Genomic DNA, 20,437 nt, shown 5'->3' on the forward strand with positions numbered 1-20,437 from the left:
TCACAGAAACATAGAATGGTTTGGGTTGGAAGGGAGCTTAAAGCTCATCTAGTTCCAACACCCTGCCATGTGCAGGGACACTTTCTACTAGACCTGGTTGCTCAGAGCTCCTGAGGGTTGGGACAGCCACAGCTTCTTTTTTCATTTGGGCAAGCTGTTCCGGTGTTGTACTACCCTCACAGTGAAGAATTTCTTCCTTGTAACTAATCTAAAATAAGCCTCTTGCAATTTAAAGCCATTACATTACCCCTTTCCATGTCACTACTTGCCCATGTGAAAAGTCCCTCTCCAGATGAAGTCAAAGGAAGGACATGGTCTTCCACATGTCCTTCCTGGAGTGTGAACCACTAGGTATTTCAGCAGTGTTTGCAAGTTCTGAAATGAATCCACGTACTGTGGTGTGCGACCAAGCTGATACTGCAAGTTGATCTGCCCTAAGTCATCTTCTGGTTGGGAATTTGCCACAGGGTTCAGTCCTTGTGAGGAGAAATGGACTGCAGAGATCTGAGACTTCCCTGAAGTTGAGACTAGGTTCCCTAAGTGGCTGTGGCAGATAGCATGGCTTCCGGAACAGTGAAAATTAGAGCCTCCTTGCCAGAGAAAATCACCTGTGGTTTTTCTGCCCTATGTGAAGGGTGACGTGAACCTAACACCATGGCTTTCTCTATAAGAAGTGCCCCATGCTAGGAAGACTCTTTGTAGAATGCATCCACTGACCTTACCTCATCTTTCTAGCGGTAGGAAAACAAATAAATAATTAAAAAATAAAAAGTAAGGGGAAATTGTCAGATTTGACTCAGGCCCGTGACTGTATTGGCTGTGTGGTGAGTTTGGAATTGATGGAATGCATGCAATACAGCTAAGCGTCTAATCCTCATGATTTACCAAGATTATAATTATATCTTTGTGTAATTGGTTTTGGTATGCTGGATCTTCAGCTTTGTTCTCTCTGTAATAGAGTCTAAACATAGACTGAAATAACCATAAACATTATCAGAAACAACAGTTTCAGTATGAAGTAAATGCTATTGGCTTTTTGGAGGTTGCTTATCTGGACATTCATACAGACTGCTTGTTTCTTCGTTTTAATGCTTACTGAGTATTTAATGATACTTAGTACGCACAGTGCTCCTCCACATGCTTATTTAAAAGTGAGTAGTATTTCCTGAAGATGCAGGAATGCAATAGCTGTATGAAAGGCTTTGTATTATATACTCTCCAAATAACGAAGCATTTTTTCCTGGACTGTAAGCAATTCAGTTATTTTGTTTCTGAAATAAATTAAGTAAAGCTTACAGAGTCCAATCAGCCCTTGTTTCTAGGGAATTGTAATTCAATTTCATTTTTAATTAGATTGAAGGTTGTGAATTTCTTAGCAGTGGTAAGCAAGATCTGGCAGTAAAACGTGCGCACAATTTTTATTAAAAGTACCTAAAATCTAGTGGCAGGGAACTGGCAATATATCTGGTTTATGTTTAATTGTCCAAGTACCCTTTTGTGAAAAATTCCATTTTTAAAAACTGCTGGTGTGTAACAAATTACTTTTCTTTGATAAAACTGTATAAAAGATTAGCAGACAGCAAACAGGGAAAAGTATGGAACAAAACCATTCAGATCTTTGTAAACTTAATACCACATTCAGGACAATGAAGTTGAAAATTTTGCTGTTCAAGGATTACCGAATTAAACCACACTGCTTTTAGGTTTAGAGATGGGGAAAGGGGAAGTCTCAAGTTTTTTCCTCAACTGCTGTGGCTGTCCAGAGGCTAGTGCCTAGATTTCTAGACAAACTAGTAGACAAGCTGAATTGTGATTCAGCATTATACATGAATACTTGGAAACTCTCAATCCAGGTTCAGTTTTGCCAATTTGTGGTAGCTCTAATTTATTGAGCACTTTATTTCTTTAGTTGGTGTGAGTTTCTCTCAGATTTGCAGCATAGAAGCTGCTACTCTTCGCATGTGTGCTGTGATTCCCAGTGCTGATTGCCTGTCTTGCATTTTTTTTTTTTGGCTTTCCTTTTTGTTTGTGGTTATGTACTGTCTTATCCATGTTCAGACAACATTGCTAGACTAAAGACTGTGGCTTTTGAATGTATCATTGGTCGCAGGAAATTTAAATGTGCCTCTGTTACATCATCCTGTGCTATGGGAAATAATTTCCGGCAGCAATTCAGGCCAACATCACAAGAGCATGAGATCATGTGGGACATGTTAGAACATATTCTTTACTGTGAGGGCGGTGAGGCACTGGAACAGGTTGTTCAAAGAAGTGGTAAACGCTCCATCCCTGTTCAAGACCAGGTCTTGGGCAACATGGTTTACTGTGAGGAGTCCCTGCACATGGCAGGGGGGGTTGGAACTAGATGATCATAAGGTCTTTTCCAGTCCTAACTATACCATGATTCTGTGTTGTTGTGTTGGGGGTTTTTGATTGTTGGTTTGCTCAGAGAATGAAAAGTTTCAGCTCTACATATGGTAATGGATAACTGGTATATATGAGAGACAGGGGAAGTTTAGATTGGATACAAGGAAGAAGTTCTTTACTGTAAGGGTGGTGAGGCACTGGAATGGGTTGCCCAGGGAAGCTGTGAGCGTGCCATCCCTGGCAGTATTCAAGGCCAGGTTTGACAGAGCCTTGAGTCACATGGTTTAGTGGGAGGTGTCCCAGCCCATGGCAGGGGGGTTGGAACTTGATGATCTTAAGGTCCTTTCCAGCCCTAGCTATTCTATGATTCTGATTCCATGTCTGTGGGAAGGCTGAGTATGTATATCTCATTGCGTGACATCTTAGTTGCTCCTCTTCCTACTGCAAGAGCACTACCGGAGGGTGGGAGGGTTGGGGGCGGTGGCTGAAGGGTTCCAAGGATTCCTTGTGGCCACATCTAGCCTGTAAAGGGAGTGAACTAGTATGGAGATGTCATATTGCTTCAAGTTGTTGGACTAGGAACACTGAAGCCTATCTTACTTCCCTCTAGTAGTTTCTTTTTGAGATAGGCACACTAAAGAAAAACAAGTTACCTTATTCTTTTACTTCTAAAATCAAATATTCATGACCCTTCACAAATCAGTTTTCTTGTGGTTAGTGCTAATTTAAAAGGCTGCTGCCCTTGAATAGTTCTTATCTGACAGAAGAATGTAGGTAAAAATACAGCTGATGGTAAATTTATGTACAGAGTAGATCTTACAGCTCTTACTACCATACAGCCCCATAACTCATATGCAGATTTTTATGATTAACATTCTAAGGTTTCTTATCCTTCCCTCCTGCTTTTCCTCCTACATTCTGTAGGACATCCAAGAAATAAAAGAGGGAAATTTCTACTTGTAAATCATTTTTAGATAAGTAAAGGAAAAAAAAATCCTGAAAATTTAAAATTGTGAATGACAGTTTCAATTCAGAATGTGATTAATAAAAATGTCTTGAAAAAATCTTAGGTATGCATGTCAAACTCCTTCCACAAATAGATGCACTTCATATTATCATTTCTCTGATAATAAGTACATCAAAGTTTTAAGGTCTGGGCATGATGCAGAGCAAGTATTTATTTTTGTATTGTTTATATATATGGCACTGTGTGTCAGGAATAATTTATTTAATTCCAGTGCAGTATGTTTTCCAACTTCTAAGACCTTTATAGGAATAGCCTGTCATTTATGAGATCACCATTGTCTGCATTTCAAGCTTTTTGAAGCTTTATGCAGCTTAAACCTTTTCCCAGTTCTGTTTGTTCAATATAGCAATAGTGTCATTCCCTAGACAAGGTGAGTGTTAGAGCTGAATAGGAAAGATGATTTCTTTTCATCATTCCCATGTAGTGAGCGATTAAACTGCCTGTGTCCTCCATCTCTTTGACTGTCTTAATGCAGCACCTTGAGGATTGATCAGCAAAAGCCAAAGCCTCTTCAGATACAGTTTTGCCACAGAATTCTTTTGAACATTGTCCCCAGATACAGAAGCATGATTAAACATTAAGTGCGGTATTAAAAAATTAAGCTGGAGCCAAAAGAGACCTCTGCCATCTTACTCGTTAAAAATATTCAACTTGGCAGAGTGGTAAAAATCTAGGTGTTTTTTTTTCTGTCTTGAGTCTTGTTTGTGTTATCACTGCATCTTCCAAGTACTCTCTATTACAGTAAGTAATTGAAAGGGCAGTGGCATCAGATAAAATCTGCAGTATGCAAAGTCTTACTTTTCTACTCAAGCAAACAGTTTCAGAAGTAAAAACATGTTATGTCAGTGAGGTCTTCCGACTGTTTCAATGGCACTTTTCCCTTACTTTTGCATACTACCAATTAGTAAAATGAGATGGCAGATCCTTTCAGAGCATCATGGTTTTAATTGGAACTTCAATAGAAAAGAGTAATAATTAACTTGTAACCTATCCAGCTCGTAAAGATGTGTCTCAGATTAATAAACTATCTTTTGCATTTTGCACTATGAATTGAAAAACGCAGTTGTTAAAAGCTGGTTACTGTTGTTTGTCTAATTCATGTTGATCATTGCACTGAAGTGTAATGACAGTAGAAGTTACAACTTCTATATTTTTATTAATATGTTTGATTTTAAACAGTAATATTGGAATAGGTAGATGCATGTATTTTTTCGTATATCCTTGATATATTTTCTTTCTTTCTCTGAAATACTGCTGTGTATATTACATTTTTTTTTCTACTTTTTATTTTTAATTCTTTAGTTTTGTTTGTTTTGTCTCGATGCCCCCTATGTATTATGACTTTGAATATAAAATTCTGCATGCATTTTTGGGTGGAAGGGACAGAGAAAAGGGGATGATAACGATATATAGGCAGTCAACATATAAGTGGGAATATCAATTAAGTTTTTACTTTATGAATGCATTACGTCCCGGTTTTACTGTGTTAGCACCTGACTGGACTTGTAATAAACAGTGCAGCTGTGAATCTGCATTTAGGAGAAGGGGAAGACTGTTGGCCATATTTTGGGACCACTTGCAAATATGGAAGAGGTCATATGCTAGAATAACACAATCCAGTATGAATTTTGCTGTACTGAGAGTAGCTGACACTTAAAAGCCTTCATCGTCTAATGAACTGTGATGTCATTTACCCTAACACAAACATTGTCTAAAATATAATTTTGGGGGTTTTGCTTTTTTTTTTGTTTTGCCTTTTTTTTTTTTTAGATTTAATGGAATTTAAGGAGTGCACGCAACCCTATTAAGCTTAAAAAAAATTCCATTCTTAAGCATTTTTCTGTCTGTAGCAAAAGCGTGTTTAATGTTTTTATGGTTCTGTTACACACCTTTTCACTACAGACACATTCTTTTTCTTACAGAATTGGTAATAGTAGAAGATAAATGCATACTTAATTTACCACTTTGGTGCCTTGGTATACCAAAGGCACCCCTCTCAAGAGCATCTAAATTCCTTTTCTGTCATTGTGACATTCAGTTGTGACTGAAATTTTCAGGTTTCTGTATAAATAAATTCACAGAGGTTGGGTATATCATCTTCATGATGATGACATCAGTTAGAAGCTCCTAGTGTATGGCATAATTGCTTTGATTCTGATTTACACAAGAGCACCTTCTGCTATGTTGTGGTGGCACAGTAGAAAGGCCTTCAAAGACTTGTGAGTAGTTTCAGTGAACAGCCTCATAGTATCTATTCATGTCAGATCCTGTGTACAGGAATGAGGATGCAGCCAAGATAACACGCTTTCAGTAGCGTGAGATACATGCATATGAATGTCTTCTGAAAGTGAAAACCACATTTTGAGGCACTTTTGGCTTAAGGGAGAATGGTGTTCTACAGGGTTTTTTGCAGTGTAGACTTTTAAATTACAGTAGCATAGTACTGAAATACGTTATAATGAGGTAAAAGAGAAATCTTAAATAGCGTTGTGCAGGTAGTTTATATTATATTTATTGATACATTTTGACCATTATCTAATAATTAAAAGTCTGAAGGTTTATATAGTATAGTTGAAAACAGAATTAGATCTAATAAGAAAATGTCACTGAATTGATTTGAATTGAACCTGATATTGAGAAATAAAATATAACATGAAGGGAACCTATAGTAAAGTGAAGAGATCTGGTTATTTTTTTAATTATTTCTTTTTCTCCAACACTAGAGTTTGATTTTTCACGTATTGAAAAACTCTTGTTGATGTATATGCAAATTATGAAGTGTATATGGAAATTAACTTTTCTAAAAACAGTATAAGTGCTACTTGCTTTGAACCTTTCATTATGACAAAGTCACTTATTACATAGAATTGTAAGCTAGTGTGTCCTGTCCTGACCTGTGTTATCTTACATAATGTATTGTTTGATAAAGTAATGGTTTCATAGGTTAATAAGCAGATTTTTCACAGCTTTGGTTCTTGAGGTGGGATTTTGTGGTGTATAATTTCTGGTCTAAGTTTCTGTATTATTTTCCATCTGTCTCTTCTATCACAATTTCTTACATGTTTTTTTTTCCCCCTTGCATTAAGGGGTAAGCTCTCCAGATTTTATTAATGCCTTCTCAGTGTGGTGTTACAGGATCTGCCTGTGTCTACTTAATATCCCATTTTCATTAAACTTGAATACACTGAGATATATCCTCCTGTGAAATAAGTCTTCTGTGCTGACTAATCAGTGGTTCAGTCATTACTGTGGATCAAGACACATAAATGGACAATCATAGAAAGAAGATTGACGAAGTCTGACAAAGGCAATATTTATCAGTAATGGGGCTCGTATTATAACCATTACATAGCCATTACAACTTTAGGGGAGCGACAGCAGGAAGAAGAAATGGCCTTCAGCAGAAGAGAGAGAGGAAGACATACAGTGATGCTGATACTGGAGTTCTCTGCATATGTAACACCAAGACTGATTGCAGAGAGGTTTCAGAAAGATGGACAACTTCCTAGACTGGAACAACAAGGTTCTCAAAAAGTTTGGCCATATTTTTGGGACCACTTGCAAATATAGTGGGAAGAATTGGTAATAACGAGAAACTACTGTAATATGTAACTAGTATGTTGATATAATCCAGTTACTTGCATCATGGGTTTGTTTTTTTTCTGATGTATTCATAATCATTGCTAACCATCACTTTTAGGAATATACTGTGTTGTGATGCACCACATTAGTTGATCACACATTGCTACTTGATAAATCATTTGTCAACAGGACTATTACTGCGAATCAACTAAAGGAAGAGAAAAGATGTCATGCTCATTTAGTTGTCTTTAAGCCAATAGGGTCTTGCTGGATCAGAGAAGATCAGGTGTTACATTGAGAGAGTAGTTTAGTAGCCCTTTCTTAGCTATTTTTGCATTCTTACATGCTGTAATCCAGATGAGACCAAAGTGTGAGGTAATTTTCTGATCTCTGCACAGGCAGTGACAGCTGAAACTAAAACCCAGATGTGGGTCCCAGGAGCAGAACATCAGAGTAGTGCTGGCAGTCAGGTTTTATTTTCAGCTGGAAAGTGAGAGTACTTCTTAAACAGCTACATGCTTCAGTGTGCATGTTCTCAATACTTCTGAGACTCCGTGGTTAGCAGGTAACCAGTCCCATGTACTCTCTGGATAAGAATGAAGCCTGATTACCTGATTGTTCTCTTGCGTTTTGATTTACCAGAAGTGCAAAGATACTCTTAGCTGAGCAAAAGAGACCAGGGAAAAGATCTTCATCAAGGTAGGCTTTGCTTTAAGCTGAAAGATAACAAGTAGAGCTTAAGTCCAGTATTTGCTACATTGCTTCTCTGGTTATAGCCAGTCATTTAAGGACAGGTCTTACACATTAAGCTGGAGTTTCATACAGAGGGACTGTAGTCACTTTGGTAGGTTTGTTCCTGCATTCTGATCACTAATGTATTCCTTCTGATGAAACAGTCATTCAGGTGCACACTAGCCTCAGATGACACAAAACACATTAAGTCAGCTGTGAGAAATAGCAGCCCCTGCTTCTTGTTGATCCTTTTTCCCAGTAAAGAGTCATGCTCAACTTCTGTTTTTTGGATCTAATACCTGTAGGCCAACAGGTCTGTGGCCAAAGCCCAACAGTGAACTTGGCTCAAATGTGGAATACAGACCTGGTCTCTGTTAGCTGTGTGCTGGTTCAAAAGATAACGCATTTCCTTTGCCATATTCAGAGATGGCGCAGTTAAAATAGAGAAGTAGCTTTGAGTTTTCCTGTTAGAACAAAAGCAGGTTCTTCAGTCTACTGCAATATGCCTGTATGCAGAACTGATTTTGTTTTCTCTTTCAGATCAGTTATCTTTGTCCAGAAGCTTGAATGTGTTATTAGGGTTTTAATGTATCTAAAGCTATTGATGTCATAGTTATTGACATTTACATTCAAGTAATACCTTATTATATAGGAACCTCCCCAAGTAAAATAGAGGCTTCCAAAATTACTAGTCACTCCTTAAAGGTGTGGGTTTTCAGCGTTTCAGCCACATCATATTTAAAAGGCAATTTAGTTGTGCCATAAGGTGTGTAGAATTTAAAAGGCTAATTGGCCCTGGTTACATGACAGAGCCATTGGTAAAGGAGCAAGTGTCTTAGATTAAACATCCAGAATGGTTTATGGGATGATTTAATATACTGAATTGAAAGTGTTGCTGTTTTTTAAGTGACTCTAAAACCTGAGTGTTTAAGCAGCCATAAACAATGTAAGAGTTAAAAATGGGCACCAGCATCAGTTTTCTTGTCAAGGGTTCTGGTATTTCCATTTTAGTCTGAGATGTTTGTCTTTGGGAGAGGGAGGAGGCATACACCCAAAAGCAGAAGGAGCAGATCCCGCTTTTGGTTGGTTTTACAGTCTAAAGTAATCCATTGATTTTAATAGATGTGTACCAGTTTACCTGAAGGACTTAATCTAGAATCTTAACCATGTTTTTTATTATGCTTTTTATTTTATATATATATATAGGTTATATATTAATTATATATATTTTATTATATATATTGCTAAGATCCTTTGTGCTAGGGCACTTTATGGCTGTTGTGTCGACTTAATATGAAAATGGACTCAACAATGCTCATTTATTGGCATAGTTGTGGTGTCACTGTTGGAAAGTTAAAAAGCAGTAATTATAGCTGAAATCAGAAAGCAGGTTTATATTTTTACATGCACAACGCAACTTCTTACTAAAGATTGTACTTAACAAAAACCACTGTTGAATTCCTCTATTTCTCTGAAAGAAGGGTAAGTACACTGTTGTTACTCACAAAGTGCAGCACCCAGTGCTGCCATGTTTACAAAGTTTTTAAAACTCTCTTCACAAAAGAAGACCGCGTCTGTGTTTCTTTTCTATGCTATTAAATAAGACTAGAGATGCATAAAAAGATACTGGATATGGATGCAGAAAAAGAAATACAATTGTTACTTTAAATCCTGACTGTTGTATCATTTACCTAGGATCCTATAGCATCCCCATCCCTTTTATTGTGCATAGCTGAATATGAACATGAATTGGAAACAGAACCAAACAATATTAAACAAACCTACCATTATAAAATTGTTATTCCTGCATTACATTTAAGGTATGTAATACATTGTTAACCTTTTACATTTTTAAATGTCCGTGCTAATCACGTTCTCAGTCTGCACACATATTCATCTGAATAGAGTTCTTTCAAAGGGACTGTCCCTTTTCATCTAGGAATTGCTTGTTTGAATATGTAAGATTACACAAGTGATTCACAGGTTCACTTGTATCTGTTTATCTGAATTCAGACTGGTGTCAAACTCTTGGCAAATCACTGTATTAGATATGTATATTCCTGTAATTTACATGCTTGTAAAGCCAGGAAGAACTATGCATAAACTTTCCTTAAACTCAACAGCTAAGAGATAAATTGAATATATATATATACACACAGAAAAAAATGAAGGGTCTAAAAGACAGAAGGAAAAGGACAATTGAAGTGGATACCGGGGATATAGTAACAACTTCTGGGGTTCGTACAGAATCAGAGTTGTGTCATTCAGAAACATCGTATACTTGTAATCATTCCTCAGACCATTTGGAGACATTTGGAAAGTCGTAAATAGAGTATAGTAAATAGTAAGATAATCCTAAAATACCAGAATTACTTCTGTCTGAAAATTAATCTAGTTTTCTGTCATAGTTGCTGTCTTCAGTCTATTCCAAGTATGCAGAGCAATATATAGAAAGGTCTTCTCATTTCACAGGAGTATTTGCCACATTACATTTTGATTTCTTCTGATTTGGCATAAAATCCCCTTACTTTTCAGTTCTCTATGAAAGGGAAAACCTGAGGCTTTCCAAGCAAAACTGATCTGTAGGCTGCTGCAAGTCAGGGTGCTTGGATATTTTTGCCCTTGACTTGAGGGACATTTCCCTGATTTGCACCCCAGATCTATAGATTTTTTCAAAGGCTAACTGCCATTACGAACTCAAGCTGTGATGTTCTGATGAGACAGAAAAAAAGCTGTCTGTCTGACAGGAAGCAGACTCCAGGGCTGGGTAAGCTGGGCTGCTGATTGTTTTGTTTGTTTCTTTGTGGATTTTTGTTTGTTTCGTGTTTGGGTGGGAAGGTTTTCTGGGGGGGTGGTTTGTTCTTTTCTGGGTTTTTTGTTTGTTTGTTTTTTTTCTTTGTCTTGTTTTGGGGGGGTTAAATCTGTAAATTCCTTTTGTTTTCTCTGTTAACTGAAGAGTGGGTGTGCCAGAAATCCTGTCCTGGGCTGAGACCATTGTGTGCAAACATCTAGTATGTGCTATACACCCTTAGCGATGTCCTTGAAGAGGTAAACTATGCAGGAATGCCATACTGCTAATAATATGGGAAATATGGAAGATCTGCTTAGGATGTTGTAGTGAGATTAGATTCAAAAGTAAAACATTTTCAAGTTACTATTTAAATCACACAAAAATATGTTAGGGTTGTGTTTCTAGCAAGTGTCTAATGAGTAGGGAGAAGGGTGACTCCCTTCATACCTGTTTGTGTACGCTGCTGAATCACGTCAGTACCTCATCTGAATACAATTCCCAACACACTAGCCTCATCTGACTATTAAAAGAAGTGAAGATGGAACAGTTGCAAATCTGAAATGCAGGTGGAGCATTAACACTGTATAGCATAGATGTAGTGTAAGTGATATGTTAAGTAAGTAAGAGTTCTTTCTGTCATTAGGCTTGAAAGTAGCTTTTGACATGAATTGGGAATCCTGACTTTGAAATAGTTTTTTGGTGGTTTGATTTTGTCTTTTCGAGAATAGCTGCTGGTTTCATATTATAAGCAGTTTGGAGCTGTGCCTGTCTATTCAGTTTGTACAGAACATGGCATGGCAAGAACCTGAGTTATAATAAAGTCTCTGTCTCAACAGTAATTAAATAGTGTGTTCTAACATTGTTTTTGTTAATAGACACCTATGTTGTTTTTTTTCCTCAGCTTTCTCTGTTAGAAGATGCAGGGTTTGGTGGTGTTCTCCTTTATGTTGATCCTTGTGACTTACCAAAGACTACAGATCTTACCGATAAAGCATTTATGGTTTCCTTGAATGGTGGAGGAGATCCATCAACACCTGGTTATGCCAGTATTGGTAAGTACTGTTCAGGGCATATTCAGTTAATGCATATTTTAATTCTATGTAGATTGTAAGTATGGGAGATAAAACACTAAACCACATCCTGTCTGAAATAGAAACTCTGGATAAGGGAACACCATTTAATGCAGTGTGGCTCAAAGTTTGGAATCTAGTCTCAAAGGTCATTTTGCTCTAAATTCTTGGCACAAAGTTTGCACTCTAAATAATCGATTTTGTTGCTTTTTGCATTCACACACTGAACCATTATTCCTGCCTGTTTATTATTACCCCATTGGAAAAAAAAACAAACGGTTTCTGAGCAGATTCCAGGGGATATGTCCCCCCTGAAATAAGCACTTTTCATTCTGTCTTCCACTTTCATGGTATAGGCAATAGAAACTTCTGGTCAATAGTTGCAAGTACAATGTAGTCAGACATTTATATTTGAAAGGATTTAAGAAAAAAGTAATGTTTATTGTATCTGTGTGCAGTAAGCACTTTAATAGGATATGTTCATTTAGCCTTGTCTCAGTTCTGCCTCGGTAGACTTGCTTATCACTTATGCTTCTCTAAATACATGTATTTTTGAAGTATGGGAAATAAGAATGGTTTTTAAGGACTTACCTAATCCTTTATAATCTTGTGCTTGCTTGGTTGTTTTTTTTGTTGTTGGGGTTGTTGGGTTTTTTTTTGGGTGGGGGGTGTTGGTGGTGGGTTGTTTTTTTTTTATGCAATGTTATCAGTAAATAGAAGCAACAGCGTATTTGACTTGTATGCACTTTTTAAATCCACATTCTGGCAGTTCACTGAATGTGTGTTCTTCCTTGCTGCCTTTTCAGCTTTACAGCCTTTTTTACTATCTAACCATTTTGAAATGTATTAAGCAGCAGTCTGAGTTTGTGACAAGGCTTCATCAAGAATGTTTTGTCCAGTTACTAGCTCAGATATCTAAAGTCTGACTTGAATTGGCACTAAATCAGCTGAGGCAGTGCTGATATATACTTCATGACTAGAATGACAGAAAGTAGAAATATTTGCCTGGTTGCCAAAGAAGGGTGTTAGCTATTCACAGCATGAATGCCTTGACAGCACAGTGGGAAAGAAATTGCGCATTTTCTCAGTGTCTCAGTGTACCTGACCCAGTGTTCTTAAAAGTGCCCTGGGAGCTACAGAGGTAAATATAACACTCTTGAAGCTTTATTCTTGCTCATTTCATGGAGCTGTTTGAAAAACAGTTTGCCGCTTATCTGTCTGGCTGACTCCTTAATGTTTTATTTACCCTACATGAAAAGTGAAGCTAATTAAAGCAGATGCACCAACATGAAGATGCCACTTCAATGTCTAAACCTCATGCATTGGTTTTTTGTCAGTAAATGATCTAATTGGCAATGTGCATTCTAATCTCCAGTCTGAGATAGTGGTGATCTGAGTACATTGGTGGTTTCTGCTAGAACTGTTAGTGTGACTTTTTTGTGGCTTTAAATCTCTGACCATTCATAAACAGGAAAAGGCTATCTTGTTTCTAAAATTGTTTTGATCATAGACTGCAATAATGACCCGGAAAGAGCCAAAGGAATGCTTGAAGAATTTTTTTTATTTTTTTTTATGATTCTGTCACTGGCAAGTAGATCAGATGGAAGTAATATCTGTGTTTCCAATGATGGTTTTCTTTTCTGGATACTATGAATCAGTTTGGTTAGAGGTAGCTGATACCTGGCACAAATACAAATACGTCTGGAGCGCAGACTTTTGCCTGAGAAATGCACTTGCATATAAGGTAGTTAAACTCACTACATGTACAATGAAAGTGCCAGATAAGTAGGGTAGCCTGTGTCACTTTGATTCATAAAGTATAGCATGCACTACGAAGGATTTTATTGGAGGCTCTTACTTAAGTTATTGGCATATCTTTGATACCATCTGCACATCACGTGTTGCCAGAAGAAGTGTTACAGCTACAGTCTCAGTGACTGCTCCAACTACCATTCTCCCTTTTACTACAAAATCCCTAGTAAGATGCATGATCCACAGTTAGTCTTGTGCTAGGTGTATAAGAGGTAGGAAACTTGTATTTTCACACTGCTGCCTGTTTCTTACAGGAAAAAAAAAATATCTGTAATGTCAGAATATTGTCCTGCTTCAGGTTTTTTCCTAGGGGAAAAAAAAAAAAAAAAATCTTCAGGAAATACCATTTACAGATCTCTCCTCAAAGTTGAGAACGTTTTCAGTTGGGGTTTATGTAATAGTTTAGAGAGAACTTTAGAGTTCTCATGAGGTTTTAACTCAGATATTCCGTTTTATGAAGGTTAAATGATGTGCTTTTGCAACCTAATTATTTTATAAGGTAAGGAAATAGCTTGAGGAGATTGGCCTGAATTGCCTACTACCTATGAGTGGAATGATTTTTATATTTTTCATCTCTGTTTAAAAAAGGGAAAAAGAAAAGTTTAGAGGAATAGCATAAAATATGAATAACTTCCCTCTGTACTTTTTTGGTTTTTTCCCCTCCCATTTTTTAATGCTGCACTACCATTGTATGGCAAACACAGACTGCTGTATTGCTAGGCTTCAGAGCCAATTTAAATCAAATTTGTTTCCCCACAATGGCTCAGTAAACACAAATATGGATACAACTTGTTTGTTGATCCTAGTATGTAAATAGGATAGTGGCATACTATGTCTCAGTAAACAAAAATATGGGTTCAAGTTATTTGTTGATCCTAGTATGTAAATAAGATAGTGGCATTGTGATAAGCATTAAGAACCCTGCCCCTGGGATAAGGCACATCATAAGAATCCCTATCTGTGCAGTGGTAGAATAGAATTTTTTTCATGAAGAATTCAGGCAGCACTGTAGAAAATACTGTGAGCTTAAAAATGCCAAAATACAACATCTGTAAAATACAACCTTATGCTATCAGCTGGAACTTCAAATGTAATGTTGTTTTAGAGAATTGTTACACAGAGATTATGACAGCAAGGCAAAGCAATATATTTGGAAGTAGTCCATATTCAGCTCATTGCTAACAGCTAGTCATATGAGCTATAGTCCAGGGATTTGGGGGAAAAATCATTAGCACAGGGGAAATGCACAGTGTCCCTAGAATTATCAATAGTGAATGCCATTCAGGCAGAGCAATTGATGTGAGCATTCATCAAAGACTGATAATAGTAGTTGATTTCAGAGGAAGGGACAAGGAAGATGAGTGTTGAGCCACTGCAGACCACAGCTGAGCCCATCAGTGAAGTTGGTGGTGTCTCTGTGAAAACATATTGAAGAAAGGACAAGAATTCTGTGCAGGCAGGGGAGTGAAACTGAGGCTGCAAAAAGGCAGCATGAAGGTGCTGTTTTAATCTTTTGGAGATCGTTTTTCACTATCCAAATCAGCTTTAATTGGCAATAGCTGACAGTGTTTTCCCCATGATGGCAACTGGTAAGTGATCTCCCTGTCTTTATCTTGACCAATAAGCTTTTCCATATTATTTCCACCCCTTGTCCTGTTGAGCAGGAGTGAGAATGCTGCTGGGTAGGTGTCTGGAAGCTGACCAAGGTTAACCCACCACACTGCATACTCCATACTTAAAAACAAAATTACAGCAAAAGTTTAAGAACACCAAATATGCATCATAAAAAGCCCATGGCATTTATCTCTTTAGTCATCTGTCGTTCTTTGATTGAGCTTAGCCAGTTCTTCTGTAGTGAACACAGGGAACTACTGCTAGCACTTGGAATATGGGTGAGTACATGCCGTGATTGAAATGTAAGCCTACTTTAGTTTTAGCCACTCCTGTGATTCTGTGTGTTCTGTGCTTCCTGCCTTGTATCTGAGCTTCTCCTTACTGTCCTATAGTCCTCTGAAACAACTGGCTGAGCAGAAATGTTGTCTAGCAAGTTTTAACCATGCATATGCAACATGTTCCAAAATGTTTTGTTATAAATCATCATGACCTTTACAAGATGTCCTCAGCCCTGGTTTGTCTGTTCTTTTAAAGAACAAAGCACAGTTACAAAGATGTTTTTTCTGTGCTTGCCTTTGCAGCTGTGGAAGTGATCCTGGGATTTTTTCCTTTTTTCAAAAAAATTAATTTGTGTTTACCTTCTTCTGATAACATAAATGAAATATGTAGGTAACTTGGTGTAAAATAACTGTCTATATTCAGGCTTCTGGGTGGGTTATTTTGTTTTGGTTTATTTACCTAAAGAGCAGATGGAAGCTGGGGACAAAGAAAAGCTTACAGTGCTATAGTTTAATTCAGAGGTGTGTTTTAAACGTTCATATAAGTTTTACATGTATTCTTGATTATGTCATAATTAAAAAATAAAATTATTTTAGTGGTTGCTGTAAAAAAGCCCCATGCTTTATGATCATTGCCAACTACACTGCTCCGACTTCCTGTGTTATTTGCTGTATGAAAAAAAAAAAAAAAAAACAAACAAAAAACTGTGCTAATGCAATAGAGAGGTAAACCTTTGGAAAATACTGGCTTTTAAATAGTGAGCGCAGTATGCAATAACTTAAGAGATTTTCAATAATCCCTCTAGCACTGAGGGTTCAAAAGGTATCTGAATCCATGATCTGCCTCTTCAGATTTCACAGGATACCATAAATCAACTAAATTTATAATGAAGTACCAAATTGCATGCTTTAACTGTATTTAAAACCAAGAAGTTGTACTTCCAAGGTATTTTGGGCTCACAGGTTTGAGTGTAGGGACCTCAGGATGCTGGGGACACATACAACAAATTTTCATTGAAAATGCAGTGATTTTATCAATTTCAGTATTAAAAGAGGAGCGTAGAAGTTACTGCGAATGGTACTGTAATAGCTTGCTAGCAATGTTTGTATCATTTGCCTCTTGCAAATGGCATACTGAACAGTATGGTCAAAACTTTTCTCAGTTTCAAAAAGAAAATAATAAAAAGTGAATTTAAAGAGTAGTGGAACATACACGTGGTAAATTATTTGAAAAACAACAAACAAACACTTCCTATGCTGCAGAATCAGCTCCATGGAAAGCATACTGCCTAATTACTTCCTGACACTTTAGAAGTTGGAGAGGTCTTCTCAGCATTTTTGACGTTTCAGTTTCAAACTAAATAGCCTTGTCTCCCTACAGAGCATTTCCCAGTGAAGCCACTTTGTCCCTCATCCAGCAAAAATAGCATTTTAAATGGTGTCTAGATTAAATTTTTAAAGCTACTCAACTTGCAAGTGAGTTTAGCATATGTAAATCTTTTGTGCAGTCATGAGTGAAAATAATCCTGCTCTAGCTTTACTGACATGATACTTCAGATCAATGTATTTGTGCAAATTAACTAATTTATTATGTGCTAACTTAAGAGCAAATATCACTGTTTGGCAGTAAGGCTAGCTGGTATATTGGTATCTGCTACTGCAAAAGCATGGGTGCCTGCAGAATCTAGCTAAAATCAGTTGTCTTTGTGTGGGCTTAGAATCCAGGACAGGTGCTGCTTTTGTGACATGAGGAAGTGTTATGAGAACTCCCTTACGCAACTCCTGGTTGTATATGGGAATGATATTAAGAAGCAGGCGAGACCCAAGACAGGATATCAAGGAAATATTTTACTAGATTTATGTGAATAGTTGAGGAAGGGATTGCTTTTGTTTGCAAGGTAGAGAGGTGAATAGTTGTGCATTTGCTCACATAGCAATATATAATGATCCATTTTAGGAGCCAGCTAAGCTCTGAGCTGTTAGCTAGAGACCAGTTTTATGGACCACTTACTCTGTTGCCAGTCATTTGCTACCTAATGCACATTGCTGTAGTTTCTTCTAATCCTGTATCTTTCATAGCCTTTTCCAGTGGCTTCATTGTGTTGTTTTCTTTCAGAACCCAATTACACTGATGTTACTTGAGATTTTTTCGTACAGCAGTGTCTAGCAGGTAGGCAGGAAAGTTCAGCAGTATTTTTACATGAAGTCTGAGTTTATAGCAAAAAAGTGCATAGAAATAACAAGCCAACACAATCACTTTCAGGTTTCTGCTGATTGCAGCCTATAAGCACATTTCTTTGTTCACTGCAGTTGAAACACTTGCTTTAGACCGATGTCAAATCAGTGATGACACCTCCCCATGTCAGGCAAGCAACAGTGGTATTGCTGGTGTTTGGGGGTCCAGAAAGGGCTTAGAACAATAGGTGTGGTAACCTTTTGAGTGGACTTCTTTTGAGGGCTCCAAAACGCTGGTTATAGAATTACAGTAAAATCACCACAGTGTCCTAGCCTGTTTTCCTTTGTTTCTAGTACTTGAGTCAGCATTTTCATTTCAGGTGATATATTATACTTGTAAAAATTTAGCAGTTTCTATCTTAAAATGACTGTTCAGGCAGCTTACATTTGAAACTGGCTATTAATTTTTCAATGAAGAGTTAAATTTGTTTAAAAGAAATGCCTGCAGGCAGAATATGTTTGTGAATTTAGGCCAAATTTAGCATTTAGTTTTGTATACAGAAAGGGGATTTTGAAAAGCCATTAATTTATTTCCTTTTTAATTTTTTTTTAAATTAAACTTTTCCCTTCTATTTGAAAGTTGATGAAATATAGGCAAGAGACAGAAAGGTTAAGTGACTGAACATTTTGAAAATAATGGGCCCTATTCCCTATTAGTTGTGTCTTTTTCCTAATTTATTTTGGGCAAAGCCAATACCTGTTTTGGAGATGACTGTTTTACTCTAGTGTACTGCTAATATGACGGCTCAAAGGCAGGCATTTCTGGTAGATAGTTTTAGTTATTAATGCTGATGTAATTGCCAGAAATACAGATATCTCAAAGTACAAATTTTGGTTATTTTCAGCCAATAATTTTGGCCACATAGAAGCTAGAGGAAAAAATGTCCGAAACAGAATGATTGTAATGCAGTTTAGGTACCTCTCACAGGAAGATAAAGCGAACAGCTATACATGTATGTATAAAGGAATTGTGTTTAGAAATAAAGTTTGGTTAACCTTCCTATGTATTTGTGCATGTATGCAATACAGTGGTATTTTATACTCCTAGCGCTCCTGTGCACAAGTTGGGATACTACAGTGTGACTCTCACATATTGCAGAGATAACACCTGCAAGTGCACCTGCATAGTATCAAGAGAACCATAAAGTCAGCTGGCTGATTGTTTAAGCAATTAAAGATGTAATTAGTTTTATAATTGATTTTTTTTCTAGTGCAGTTTGAGTACTTGCAAGCCAGAATAAGCCAAACCATCTTTAATTCGACTTCATCTCTGCTCCAGCCCACTGCTTACCATTTTCAGCAGCTGCATATAAAAGATAATAGTACCTCTTCCTACTTTCAGACAGGTAGAAAATCCCCTAGCAGAAAACCTAATCATCTTAAAATGGAGATGTGGAAAATACTTTTTCATTACATAAATGTGTACCATCATATTATATAGTACTGTTCTGCAGAACACATAAAGACATAAGTAATTCATCACATTTTGGGCTTGGCCAATTTTCAGAAACATTTTGCTTATACTTTTCAGAGGTTTTTTTCAGACTTGCACTGCTTTCCTTACCTTCAGAGACAGAAGAACACTCTGCCTAGGGGGACTTGGGTGGGGCAGGAGGAGCAGTGGGGAAGCTCTTATGATGGTTTAGTTGGTTAGCTGAGGACATGAGTGGTAAAGTAAGCTTATGAGACAGCAGGTTAACAGTATATACATATTAATTGTGGTCAAAACCATCTAAACATATTGGGGGTGTGATTTCAGTGACAGTGTGCTCCAGAACATAGTGTGTTACGGAGTGGCTGATCAGAGCTCTGATACTGATGTCATTAAAGGGGTCACAGCCCTTTTCACAGGAGAAAAGAATTGCAGAATAGTTGAGCTTAGAAGGGACCTGTGGAGATTGCTGAAGAACAAGCTGCCTGCTCAAAGCAGAGTTAACTAGAGCAGGTTGCCTGGGACATTGTCCAGCTGGGTTCTGAGCATCTGCAAGCACGCACCAAAACCTCTCTAGGCAACCTCTTCTAATGCTTGACCACCCTTACATAAAATAGCTTTCCTTATGCATAAGGCAGAATTTTCTGTAGTTCAGTTTGTGCCTCCAGGTGTTGTTTCACCAGTGCTGAGTGGAGGGGAAGAATTGCCTCCCTTTACCTGATGACTGTCCTCTTCCTGATGCATGACAGGATGCTATTGGCCACCTTTGCTGCCAGGACACACTGTAGGCTCATGCTTGACTTATTATTCACCAGGACTCACAGATCATTTTCTGTCTTGTTGCATTCTAGTCAGTTGTCCCCCAAAAGGTGCATGGCTTATTTCTTCCCTGTGCAGCACATTGCCTTTCCCTTTGCTGAACTTCATGAGATGCTAGCAGTCTCTTTCTCCAGGTTATTGAGGTCCCTCTGAATGACAGCACGTGCAGTCTGGTCTATCAGCCCTTCCTCCCAGATTTGTATCTTCTCCAGACTTGCCAGTTATCTCACTGTAGAGGGCTGTTGGTTTTATAAGACATGATTTTCCCCTAGTAAATTGATTCATACCACTCACAGTGACTTTCTTGTCCTTCATATTTTTGGGTGATTTTCAAGGTCATTTCCACTGTCACCTTCTCAGGGACTAATGTATGGCTGATCCTAGATCCTCCTTCTTGAAGGTGATAGAAGTAATACTTGCTTTCATTGTCTCCTCATAAACCTTTTCCCATCACCATGAACCTTCTAAGATTTTTTATGGCCTTGCAATGAAATCCATGAGCTTCCTCATCACTCAAAGTTACCAGCCCATCAGAGTTTACATTTACAATTTACATCTTCCTCTAACTGATGCTTTCTTCAGCTATTTGTTCCCCCTGTCATGCTTCTCAGGACTACAAGCTACACTTGTTACTGCAGTTTGGATGTTGAAAGATAATGGTAGATGAGGTTTCTTAGG

At 37.5% G+C, this 20,437-nt stretch overlaps 1 protein-coding gene across 16 annotated transcripts in view; it reads left to right on the plus strand.

Moving 5' to 3' along the window:
* Positions 1 to 20,437, plus strand: part of NAALADL2 (N-acetylated alpha-linked acidic dipeptidase like 2) — a 489,547-nt gene that overhangs the window by 319,368 nt on the left and 149,742 nt on the right. For all 16 annotated transcript variants that reach the window (XM_062603417.1, XM_062603427.1, XM_062603416.1 and 13 more), the window contains one exon: positions 11,401 to 11,551. In XM_062603417.1, coding sequence (XP_062459401.1) covers positions 11,401 to 11,551 — 151 coding nt within the window. The remainder of the gene's footprint in view (positions 1 to 11,400; positions 11,552 to 20,437) is intronic.

The sequence above is a fragment of the Pezoporus occidentalis genome, unplaced genomic scaffold (assembly GCF_034315485.1).
Source record: "Pezoporus occidentalis ecotype Australia unplaced genomic scaffold, CSIRO_AGI_Poc_V1 ctg8, whole genome shotgun sequence".
NCBI lineage: Eukaryota > Metazoa > Chordata > Aves > Psittaciformes > Psittacidae > Pezoporus > Pezoporus occidentalis.